General features: G+C 45.9%; 1 protein-coding gene across 1 annotated transcript in view; it reads left to right on the forward strand.

Moving 5' to 3' along the window:
* The window catches only part of LOC138582000 (sterol regulatory element-binding protein 2-like), a 401726-nt gene that overhangs the window by 257159 nt on the left and 131261 nt on the right, over positions 1–13306 (forward strand). Inside the window, exon 16 of the mRNA XM_069652893.1 lies at positions 12973–13141. Coding sequence (XP_069508994.1) covers positions 12973–13141 — 169 coding nt within the window. The remainder of the gene's footprint in view (positions 1–12972; positions 13142–13306) is intronic.

The raw sequence follows: 13306 nt of genomic DNA on the forward strand, positions 1-13306 counted from the left end.
AACTCTAGAAATGCAAGAACATTATTCTGACAAGAATCTTTTGAACACCGCAGCCTCTCAAGTTAAGTTTTCAAACCAACACGCCACTGTAGAATACAGGATGGAGAGCTCCACAAAACATAAACACAGGTGAGAAGGGTGGGATTATCAAAGGCACTTTGCAATACAGTTTTTTCCCAGCAAATAGAAATTACAGTAGTTCTATTGCTATTATTGTTGTTTTCACAGAATAAGAGTCCAGATAACAGATCCTCTAGCTGAGAAGGCATTACGCTCCCGCAGAGTCCCAGGTAAGCGTTACACCAGCTGTGGCCTCAGGCCCCCACCTAGGCACCCCGGTGGGAGGCCGGTTTGCGAAGTCGGCCTGTGGGAGAAGATCACCACAGACAGATGGGTGCTGGACGCTGGACAGGGGCATACCTTGAAGTTCCAACGCAGGTGTCTTCATAACCCGCCCATTCGGTGACAAGAACAACATGGACCAGAGCTTTTGCAGGAGGTGCTGGCCATGTTACATAAGGGGGCAATAGAATCTGTTCCCCGGCATTGCCGGGGCTCCGGAGTTACTTTCTGGTTCGAAACGGGGCCGGTAGAGGCTGATCCTAGATAGTCGTCTCAACAAGTACTTGAAGTCCAAAAGGTTCTGGATGGTCACGTCGCAACACATGCTTGGCCAGCTGAAGCAAGCAGATTTTCTGACGTTGTTGGATCCGGAGGATGCCTACTACCACATCCCCTTTCACAAGAAACCCTGCAAGTTCCTACGGTTTGTAGTTAAAGGTCAGCATTACCAGTCCAAGGCTCTGCATTTTGGCCTCAAATCGGCCCTGAGGGTGTTTACGAAGTGCCTGGCCCCAGTGGCAGCACATCCTCGTCTACAAGACATCCACATATACTCCTACCTAGACGACTGGCTGGTGTGTTCCTGCGCTCTGGCGGGCGAACACACATCGAAGACCATACATCTGCTGACTGTGTTGGGGTTTTCCATAAACTATCAACAGCCTTGCTTGACGCCATCTCAGCATGCACTGTTTCTAGGTGCCTGACTCAACACAGTGACATGTTTGGCATTGCCCTCTAAAGAGAGGGTGAGAGCCATAGAGGACAAAGTAGCTTGTTGTTGATGCAGATGGTGACGGTGCGGTTCATCAAGTCACTGCTGGACATGATTTTATCGTGCATCAGTCTCGTTCAACTGTGCAGACTTCACATGAGACCTCTCCAAGAGTTCCTGGATGCATGGTGGGTGCAGGTGTCTTAACTTTGCGGACAGGATCTCGCTCAACGAGTAGTTCCGTTGAGCGACTCAGTGGTGGGGTGTACAGCCACATCTCGTCCAGGAAGCTCAGTTTCAGGTTCAGCCTTACCAGGAGACTGTCACCACGGACACCTCTCTAGAGGGATGGGGAGCCCACACTAGACAGTTGCACGCCAGAGGCCTCTGGCAACCAGAGGAGAAGGACCTACACATCAACGACCTGGAACTTCAGGCCGTATTCTGGGCCCTCAAATCTTTTCGCTAGTCGTTGAACCTGAGGGCATGGCTCCTGCAGCCCTAGAGTTTGGAGGTTATGCTTTACCCGTTGAATGTAAGGACATCCTGGCCAGGGCCAGAGCCTCATCAAAGTTGAAGTGCTGCTGACATAAATGGAAACGCTTCTCTGTGTGGTGCCAGACCCAGAAGATTACCCCTCTGTGTGTCACGGCTCTGTAACTTCTACAATACTTGGTTTTCTTGGCCAAAGCGGGACTGGCTCACACCTCTATCAAGGTGCATCTCGCCGCCGTATCCAGGTACACTAGGACCCCTGGCAGAGCTTCTCTGTGGTCACTCAGGCTCGTCAATGAGTTCCTCAACTGACTCTTCAGGACTTTCCCACCGGTGAAGGCCCCTGCCCCGGCTTTGGAGCTCAATGTTGCGCTGGCTAAACTTGTGGGAGTGCCCTTTTAAACTATGCATCGGGCAACGCTCAAGTCTTTGTCGTGTAAAACTGCTTTCCCCGTGGCTATCACTTTGGCCACTCATGTTGGGGAGATTCTGGCCATATCTTGCAAGCAGCCTGACCTGCCTTTCCATGCTTCAAAGGTGGTACTGCATACACACCCAACCTTTATGCCAAAGGTGCCATTGGAATACCACCTCAACCAACCTTTGGGGTTACCGGTCTTTGTCCCGAATCAGTCGTCGCCAGCGGAAAGGGCCTTGCATTCGCTGGACTTTGCTCATGCCTCGAAGTTCTATGTGCATGTATGAAGAATTTTCAGAAGACTTCTCAGTTTGTTAACTTTGGACCTGTGTATCAGGGAAAGGCCTTTTTGAAGGCTTTCATCACCAGGTGGCTCTCTGGCTGCATCATGCACCGTCATCTACTAGCAAGCAGGCGGCTGCCAGGCCGGCCGATTGCCCAATCCACCAGAGCCATCACAGCAACGACTGCGTTTCTCTCTGTGGCCCCCCCTGGACATCTGCAGGGCTGCTATGTGGAGGTCCACGCACACCTTCATGAGGTGCTAATGTGTCGATAGGGATTCCAGGGAGGAGTCCCGAGTCAGCCAAGCGGTGCTACACAACCTGTTTGAGGCGAGTTTGCTCCAGAGGTGTGTCTTTATTGCTTCTGTTGAGCCTTGCCACCTCCCATGGTTGTGTATGTGTGCTACTGTGTAATCGTTATTCAAGATTCAAGTGTTAGGCAAGATTGTGTGCAGTACCCTTTGGGTTCACTACAACAACCCTGACCACCTGGCAATAGGAACCCAACCTTTGGTATAAGTCTGTACTACACAGGTTGGTAGTGTGGCTGAGCAGCCGGGCTTACCTCAAGAGGGGTCAATGTGAGCTGTAGGGGAGTTACACAGAGATTCACAGTGACAAATATTCAAATTAACTGTTACACACAAGGTTTCTTGATTAAACAATTATGAATTTATTTAACATCCAGTTTGAATAAGCCTTCTTCAGAAGGGGGCAATATAATAGTAACACACAAATACACTCCAAAATACACTCTTAATATTTCCAAATCAGTAAGTACCCTTTTGGGATGGCACACAGACACTTCCTACACCCTCAGGTGACTTTAGTAACTAGGACACTGTGGACATTAATATACCACTGTTTGCATTTAGAACCAGACTTGAGTATGTCAAATAAAAAGGTTACTAAAACGAAACAAGAGATCTCACAAATATTCTGAAGCAGGTAAGTACTTTTGGTAACCCCCCCAATGCAAAGTAAGTTGACCCCTTTCTGGAAGGAAGACAAAACACAATGTCAGAGGAAAGAAGTCATTCCGGGAGCCAGGCTAGGCCAAAGTCAATTGGGCAAAAGTCTAGGTGAGCTGAAGCACTTCTTGCAGGTAGGTAAAAAGTATTGCACAATGTTTTAGAAAAGAAGAAATCAAAGCAGGGTCACAAGTTGATTAGGCTTGTGAGGTGAAGAAGCTCTTAGCAACTCTACAGAAGCAACCAAGACAAGTCTCATCTGAGAACAGGTTGCGCTTAGGGAGAGTACCGTCATTGGATGGGGGCAGTATGACCCAGAGGAAATGATTGGTGTAGAGGAGAAATAGTGTTAAAGTGAACGTTTTTTTCTTTTACCAAGGATTCCCAGCATGACAACAGGGAATATTCATGAGCATGTGAATCCATGCTGGTGAACAATAGTTACAGGTAAGTAATTTAAACCTTACTTGCACAGCTTTAGGAGCAGAGCTCACTGAATTAATCAATTGCCACACTTCTCCTATGTTCTTATTATGCATGCTTAGAAGCCTACTTTCAGAGTGTCTTTGAACCATTTTCCATCTAAACGATCTAGCCGGTTAAAGGACCCTGGGCTAACTTTATTTGCTTGAGGATGAATCTAAGTAACCTTTTTTCCCTGTCACGATGTCTGAATTGTAAACCTGCTTAGTGGCAAATTCCTTTACTCTAGGCCCACAGAAAAGTATAGGCCAGCAGAAATCGAGGGTTATCCATGTCTGAGAGCTTATCCTGACTCTCCAACTCCCCTCCATACCCCATAGTCTTATATGGCAGTGTCCTTATCTCTCTAGTTGACATTCTTAGTAGATTACGGCCCTGCGTCGCCTCTAATTCAGTAGTGAAAAATGTTTTAGACCAGGTGGTGTCAATAGTACGCCTTTGTCAGATATTATGGTTGCTTCTAGTTGAAGCTACAATTTCGAACCTTTTTACACCAGCCAAAAGATTCCCACTTAAAAGCACGTATTTAGTTATACAAGACTCAACCCCAACCCACCCACTGCACCACCCCAAATGTCCATGTTGGTTGTCCCGGTGTACACCTTCCATTTGACCATTTAACAAGTATCGTTTGGCTTTATGAACATCCCTTCCCTCCTCCACACATTCAAAATTAGGAATACTATGATCTTTGCAGCTGAGCGGGATTTAGACCATTCATTTAAAGGTTCGATGAAAGTTTCTAGAAATGTCACATCTTCATTTACCCCCGGTTTCCGATAAAGATTACACATTATATACCATTCAGTAGGCTGTTTGTAATTTGCTTCAATAGTCACCATTTGCATGTATGGATTGGGGTGCTTAATCCTCACCACCTCTTTGTTACAACCATTGTTCACAGCCATAAGAAGCCCTGAAGATGGTCTCCCCTTTATTCCCTTTACAACAAGTTTGAGAATGACTGAATAGCCCTCCAATATGGGTGATTCATGCAACCATGTTGAGGCATATCTACGCGGGGGAACTAGTTTGTAAATCCCCCAGTACAAAGAGGTGTTTAAAACCTCTTGTGATCCATGCTATTAGGCTAGCATCCCCCAACACCACTACCTTTTTATGTTAATATTACCTTTTCTTTACCACCAATAGGTCTGTTAAACTAAATCCCCCCTCCTTGTTTTTAGAATCTTGAGTTGTACCCTTTACATTGTCTTCTTTAGCAGACTGTCCATCCCTTGCCAATAGCTGTATTGGTTGATTCAGGGTTTTCCCTCGGCCATCCCCATCCTCCTTTGTGTTTCTGCTTTCATTCGATAACAGGGCTATGTCCGTCAAATCAAACACCAGAGAGCAACCCTTCAGCTTAATCTACCAGCATTCCTTTCACCATATTAGATGTTAAATATATGTCGACCTTGTCAAGTTGGTTTCCATTAGTAAATTCCAGGTCAATATCTCTTGTTTCAATTGACCTTAACCAGGGATACAACGAAGGAGCCTCTGCATGCTGTACCTGTTTAAAATTAAGCCGTCTCTCAAGCTGAACAATCTTTCTAGACTGCTACAATGATTATAATCCTTTCTAACATTGTGCACACCCTCTCTTTTCTCAGTTAGGGTTGTTTCAGGAAGGCTCCTTCCCTAATGAATGCCCCCCCTTTCCGGAAATGTCTTTTGACAGCTACCAAATTGTTATGTTCTTGATTAGAAGAACATCGAATTAGACCCCCACCACTCACTTTCTTTTCAGCTTGTAACAGTGAGCCATCTTGATTATCCTGATTGTCTTTTTGGCTCCAACTTCTCCAATGCTGCCATTACCTGCACCACTGCTTTACACTTTTGCTCCAGCGTCAGAAAATGGCTGGGTACCTGGGTGAGATGAGTGAAGACTTGCTGATCTGGTAACTCTCTCCTTGGGTCTGCGAGATCCTCACCCGTTACACCATAGTGGAAGCCCTCTGGCGCTTTTGTTCCAAGGTTCTGAACGGTGTGATTCCTTCCACCTGTTCATTTATCCTTACACTCTCCACCCTCAGATCTACCATATGGTGACCACTTTTGTCTATATGCTTTATTGGTGGTGCGCCTTTTAGTAGTTTATTGATTGATACAGTTGACAGACTTATCAGAAGCTTTATTGAGGAAGTTTGTGAGTCTTCCCCCATCAGATATTTCGCCACCATTTCCTTCCAGGAGACCTCCCGACTGCCTCTTATCAGTTCCCCTGGTTGAAGAGGCAGCCATAGTTCCCCTTTTGTCCCCTCCCATTTTCTCTGGTGACATAGGGAGTGACAAGTTTCTTAGGAATTTTCGAGCACCATTAGATCTTCATTTCTTCCCATCAGTCTCGTTTTTGATTTCCTTGGTAGTTGTTGGGGACGCCTCAACAACATTTTCTTTTTGTAATCTTCCACCTCAAAGATTGGGTAGTCTATTAATAGACTAATCCATCGCACCATCAGGACTATACATTTTCACCACTTCATCAACGCAATCGCTAGATATTACTGTTCCAAAAACGTCCTGATTTAACTGGGGTCTGTTGTTCCTTTGAGCAAAACCCATCTCTGATGGGGCCAATTGAGGGGCTACTACCTTTACCTCAAAGTTTGGAGATGGTGAACGATCCCCTCCAACTATTTCTTCCGCCCCACAAGGACCTAGGTTTTTATGACTATACAGAGAGACTTCTTTGAGACTATAATCAACTTCCACTGCTCCCTGTGATACACTAACACTTGGCTGCTTAGGAGACAGGGGGACAGCACTCTTGGATAGATCCCGGTCATCTTTCTGGTCTTTCCTTTTAGTACAACCCTGAATTAGTTTCTAAGACCCTTTGCATTAGCCTCCGAATTCTTCTCCAAATTTCCCTGCACCGCTGTCACGTAGCCTTCTATGAAAATCAGTTTTGAGTGCATCATAGCTAGCATTGTTGAATGATCTTTTAGATTCTCGTTAAGAACCTCATATAGCTTTAAGAAAGGAGCCAATGTGATAAGGGCAGATCTAGTACCAATGTCTGTTCCCCTGCCACCTCTTTCGAATGATTTTTAAGCAGTTGCTCTAACTGTATGCAACATACTTTCTCGTTTTACACACACCAGAAGGTGGCAGCATAGACGATTCAAATGATGAGTAACTCTCCAAAGGAGGTTGTGGTTGAAACAGTCTGCTGATTCAACAAACCGGCTAGTTCCTTTGCCCTCAAATAGCCCACTTCAGGTTCATGGTTTTACTAACTTCAGTTTGACTAAGGGCTTTATCCCTACTAAGGGCACCTCCAACACCCTACTCTTGTTCTAATTTAGGAGCTCATGCATCCCGTCTGGCATATTTCTGTAACAGGAGCACACCTTACAGGTATATCAAAAATGTGTAGTCATAGGGCTTCCATTCGAGCCATACTATCCTGCTCCAGATCTGTGCTGATTTTTTGCAATTTCTTTTTCAATACTTCTGTAATAGCGCAGTACTTTCCTGTTTGTAGGTTCTGATCATCACTACCCTTATGTTCTTGCGAGAAGTCAATAGGTCTATCACCATCATTCGTCACATTTGGTGATGGAAGAGATTGTGCTATTCTCTTATTAGGAGGTAAAGACACTGCATTAACCTCCACCATGCAATTACTTTTTTTCTTAAATGTATGGGACGGACGCAGCCTTTGATCGGCATCCACGATGAGAACCTTGTCAAAATCGAAGTTTACTGGTGCCTTGTTCCCAGGGCCCCATTTGATTTCGGTTGCAGAGCTCATTCAAATAAAGCAGTTGAATCTAAAAGTTTGGAGTCTGTTGTTTCAGTAGCTCTTTTCACACTTGTGTTGCATTGCGGCCCTTTATAAAAAAAAAACGTTTTTCTTTAGTAATAAATGATCCTCCTGAATCCACTGTCCTCTTCCTTTTTTACAAATTGTGTGTTAGAGATAGGAGCCTTGAAACCACTATTAACCCCTTTTAATAGGCCGTTCACAGCTAGCTCAGCCACATTAAACCCCACAGGTACTTCCTTGATCATCTCTTTAGAGCATGCGAGTGCAGTCTGGCCTTCAAGTACCGTATTTGTTGTAATTATCGTTAAATCCACATTGATTGCGGGCAACAAAAAAAAACAGTTGCACTTGTTTTTCCAATGGTGCCACCTCCTGAAAACACCTTGAGCCATTCCTACTAGTTGTGTCCTCTGGATTGCGGTGCAAGCAAACTACTCCTTTAAGTCAACTTTGTCCAGTGTCGCTTGCTTGAGTTCGCCCTCGTCTCTACCTTCAAAGGCAGTCAAACGCTTGGCACACCCACTACTCGAACCACTTGGGGAGCTGTCCATGACGGTCCTCCACTGATCTAAACACCTCACCCTCCCTTAATGACAGTGCCAGTACCTTTTTCTAAAGGCAGTACTTGCCGTTAACAGTCGCTACCGGAGCAGAAACCCACACTTGTCTCTCGTTGTCACTGTTAAAGTGATCTCGTAAAGCAACAAGGCCTTATTTTCCCCTTGCTTCAACAGTTTTGTTTTCACCACTTCTGTTACACCAATTTTCTTCAGAAACCTAGATTAGAGGGCGCAATTTGCCTAGAGTATGAGGTATTGAACCACACTCCATATTACAGTGATTGAAATACTCATGTCAGTCACTTTGTTCTCAGAGTATTTCAGTAGCACCCTCTTGGCCCGGCCCACTGTGGACAATAGCAGACCACACTCTGCTCTGAGTTGATAGTTTTGAAGGGGTGGCTCTGACTGAATGACAGCAAGTGAAGACAGACTCCCAACAACTTCTGGACAGCCCAATACACCGGCAACTGGCTTCCACAGCAGACCACACTTTGCACGCTCCGGACTGATGATAGTGAGATTCATATAGGCAGGTAATTTATTTTCTTTAAATTTATTTTAATTTTTTTGGTTGACTATTGGTTCTGCTATAGTTTTGTGTTGGTTTCCATGGTGTAAAGCTGGAGACCAATTTGTTTGAAGTTAGATTAGTCTTTTAAATATATTTTTGTTTCCTGAATACCACACTGTCTATTCCTTGGCCAGAATTGTGGGGAGGGAGTGTCTAAATGGGGATGCGAGACTGGCATGTCATGCCTTTGTTGATCAAACTATTCTATAGCCTGTTTAACTGGAATTACTGGTGTTCCTGTGCATGGACTCGTAGCCCCAAACCATTCTCCTACCTCCCTCCTAGGTTTCAGCCTTATCGCTCTGCTTCCTACCTTGACTGGGTTTGGCTAGACTTTAGTAACTTTCATGTTCACCATAAAAGGCTGGCCACTCAAAAGCCACCCTCTGGGTAGATTTTGGAAATCAATCATAAAGAAATTGGTGCTCAGCGGTGAGATAATCTTTGGAGTGCTCCCATTGTTCTTTGTACATAGAACTCTAAGCTTTAAATGTTTTAGGCATGTAAAGTTGCATAAACTATATTGTAGAAACATACACTAGTACTTCTCTTGCTCTACACAAAGTTGAATATTTGAAAGTTGTGCACAGAGACAGGTTTGACTACTTCTGGAAACGGGAGGATAGCTCAGCGGCAACGTGCCTGCCTTGGAAACAAGACACAGAGCACCACAGGTTCAATCCCCGGGTCCGCGTTTAGAAACCTCTGGGTATTAAGCGCGTTATAAATAACCTATCATATATCATAAAAGTGGCTTAGTGCAGAGATTAATGGATTACTAGGAGACTGGTAAAAACGCTCTACCTGTTGCCAGTAGTGTAGATGTTGGGGCAGAGCCTAGCAGTAGTAATGAGCCTGTTTTACTTGAAGGGCACAAGTGAATCTGAAGAGGGCTTATCAATCCTCTATTGCCACCTCTGATGCTGTATATGATTTTAAGAAAGGAGGAGCTGAGGCTCAAGAAAATGGAAATGGACCATATAATGGCAAAGATGGGGTGAACTAAGATTGAGATAAAAAGGACAGATCTTTCCAGTTGGAATTGCCCCGGCTGACTGGACCTACAGGTTCTTCCAGGGAGTGTGGGAATGGTTCAGGGTCCCCCTCTCATCCAAGGTTTCTTAAGGATCTGTTGAATGTTTATGAGAAAATTGGCATCATAAACCTACTCAAATGCAGTCAACCATATTGTGAAGTACAAGAGGTAAATTAGTGTGACAAGATTGCTTGGCTTCTCAGCAGACTTCCTCAGAATAGCAGCAGTGCTATCATGGAGTTCTCGAAGCCTAAGAGAAGATTTTGAAAAATGGAACCAGGCTCTGCTCTTAAAGTTTGCGAAGGCTCCCGCCCAGTACTTGGACCACAAGTAAAAAAAAGAATACTCCTTGGGTCACCATTGTAAATAACTATTTGAAGAACTCGAGTGGGTGGGTTGAAGGCCATGTCTCCGACTCTCCCCCTGAACCTGGCTTCCCAGTCGGATGGGACGCCAACCTTCCAGCATTGGGCTCGCTGCCAACGCTCCGTGGTCTAGCGTGGCTCCACCTCTCCAGGATGTTTCTGCACAGAGGTTCCTCTCTGCGTGCAACTCGCTCTCCTCCCTGCATAGGAGATTTCTCCTCGTTCTATGTTCCTCCTGTGCTTAAGTATGTCATCACAGTAAAAAAGGGTGTGTCCTTATTCCTTGACTGTGGCACTCAAATGGAACTCATTACTGAGGAAATGTCACTATTCAGTGAAACCAAAGCGATATCACAAACACAAGGGTTTTCCTGAGGTTCTTCGACTGGAGTTCAGGCGATATCCAGCATTACCTGGAGGCAAAGAGAATGAAGAAATTGAACTATTTGGTAATTTCAAAACAGAAGTAAGTCTTTCCAATTCCCAAATCGGCTGACACAGTAGTCCGGTCTGGGAGTTCCTTCTTGGACTGAGAGTCCTTGTCCCCGAGAGGTGAGTCGCTCCCAGTGAGGTCCCACTTGCGCAGACCCCGAGGGAGGGTCTCACGGAGCGGGCCTCACAGGAGTTGGCTCCCCTTTGGGCAGAAGGGACAACCAGATTTGTCACAAAGGGAAAACCCTCTAGGGAGGAATTCAGTCAACATCGGAGAGTGTCCATCTATGGAAGGCCTCAGAAGAAAGGCATTTTCCCAATTGGAGGGTGAGCCACCAGGGAAACATAGGATCTACTGGCAAGGTGGGTAATATACAGTGAACCCATAGACTGCACAGGAGACCATAGAAGGTTGGTGGTCCTTCTGTGTGTGAGACCCTTCCTCCTGCAGGTGGCACATGAAGTCTCTCCTGGAGGTCATCTTGGGACCAAGAGGACTAAGGAGAGGTTATCAATGCGTGTCTACTGGTCTAAGATGGGGGTCCAAGTAGAAAGTCAATGCAGGGATTGCACTACTTGTCAGTGGCCTGGCAAAAGGGGAACACAGTTCCAGGCTCCACTGGTACCACTCGCTGCAGATGGTGTACCAATTGAGAGTGTAGGGATTGACATTGTTGGTTCCCTTGATCCTTCAACATCCTTTGGCAGCAGTTTATACTGGTGGTTGTTGATCATGCCACCAGATATCCTGAAGCTATCCCATCCAAAACGATGGCTACTGAGTCAGTTGCCAGAGCATTATAGGCATCTATAATATGCTAGTCTTCCCTAAAGAGGTTGTGCCAGACAGAGGCACAAACCCTATGTCCAACTATGTGCAGGCCATGTATAAGGAGTGTGGGGAGTCGTACAGCTTTTCATCTGCCTACCATCCACATACCAATGGCCTCTTGGTGAGATTCAATAGAACTCTCGAGGTATGATTGGTGTTGTTGAGGCCCTTTAAACTGTTGCTGGTCACCATGACAGTGGACCCTTGACCATAGTGAAGGAAGTGTGGGAGACCCCCTACACGTCAACTACCTTGAATGTGGTAGTCTGTGTGGTAGGACTGAGGAAGAGAATGGCCCTTCTGATGGCTGTGGCCAGTGACAAGTTGAAGGCTGTTTAAACACTTTTATGACAAGAATGCGCTCTTGTTCATTGTACCCCTTGCTAAGGAAGCCTGAAAGGGCAAATAGACTGGTCCTTAACAGATAGTTGAAAAGACTTGGTGAGGTAAACTATCTGGAGGGCATTGGAAAACCTAATGCGTCCCCTGAAGTATTTCACATGATTTGGTTGAAGACCTTCCTCACAAGAGTTGAAATGCGAGGCCAGCTTCTAGCTTCAAATAGGGAGGATGAGGAATCTGAACCTCTCACTGATCTATTCCAAGGCAGCCCTTCAGATGGCTCCACTGAGGGCATCACGTTGTCTCAACTGTCTCTGCAACAGCAATGGTAGGTACAAACTTTGCTCAAGCAATTTGCCGCCTCCTCACTAACTGCAGCTCTGACACCAGTGATTTCTGATTGCAACTAGCAAGAGGTCAACAAACAGGCCAGGCATTCAAATTTAGATTGCAGCCCAGTTACCACATTTCCCTTCTGTCAGTCATGGTTTATTTGAAGCCAGTTCCTCTATTAACCAACCCTCCTGAGGAATGTGTTTGTGTCTAACGTTTGGGTTACACGGGAGTGACGGTCATGAAATTATATATCCACTGCAGACCCCTCTGAAGTGACTTTCAGCAGGTCTAGCAAACGGCAGCAAATGGGAGTTCGGACTCCCTGCATACACTACTATGGTACTGAAAGATCCCTTGGGCACTTTAGCAATGAAGGATTCTCCTGATTGGCATCCAGTGTTCTCTCAGGATGGCATCATGCCATGCTGACTCCTTTTGGAAATATTACTAGAATGCTAGGCATCATTGGGCACAGTCTGGCTCTACCAGCTCTTTGAGGTCTGCAGTGGTGGGGTATTTGAGCCTGGGGCACTTTTACGGGAATCCTCTATTGCCCCAGTGGTCAGTGTTGAAACGCTAGATTATCATTGACTGGTAGAGGGCATCCCGTACAGCTTCTAAATCCTCTTAAAGCAAAGCACCATCGTTAGGCCTGTGTGGCACATTTGGTCTCCAAAAGCAGGATACTAAGGGGCGAAGGATTGGTTCGTTCATATGCATCATAAAGGCATATGAGAAAGCAGACAAAAGAGAAGAGAATTGGATGGGACAGAGGGTGGGGGTTGGAGGGAGGGCAAGAGCAGACATACGCCTCTGATCAATGAGGCAGAAATAAGGGACAGCCTGCAGTTGTTGGGCCAAGACCGGAGCCAGTGCACCACTTGACCTCTGGCTTATTAGTTAATGTTCTTGCTGGAGCTCCAGTCCCTTTTTGTTGTGTGAAGTTGATCATTTAACAACTGATGTGGGGTACCATATGACTGACATTTCTTTCTCTTCACTCCAGGACCCCTCTGCTGAAGGCTGTTTCATACATGTGCAGGGCCATGCAAGCATCTGTGTGTGGGAAGGTAGAAGGGCTTCAGGCTGCCCTTGGACACTGCGAGAAAGCCAGTGGACTTCTTTGGAACAGTGTGAACATGGACCGGGGGCTCCCAAGCTCCAGCATGAACAAGGTAACTGCTCTTATGTTTGGAGAAGAGTGTGATGCAGACAACGAGGAGAGCATTACGAGCTGAGGGATACGCAGACAACGTGGATCTGCAAGTAGCTGGAGGGAGACTCACAACGGGAAACATACATTGCAGAGGTGGAGGGTCAACCTTTTACCCAGTGTATCT

This window comes from Ambystoma mexicanum, chromosome 3q (genome assembly GCF_040938575.1).
Source record: "Ambystoma mexicanum isolate Mex_15411 chromosome 3q, UKY_AmexF1_1, whole genome shotgun sequence".
Classification (NCBI taxonomy): domain Eukaryota; kingdom Metazoa; phylum Chordata; class Amphibia; order Caudata; family Ambystomatidae; genus Ambystoma; species Ambystoma mexicanum.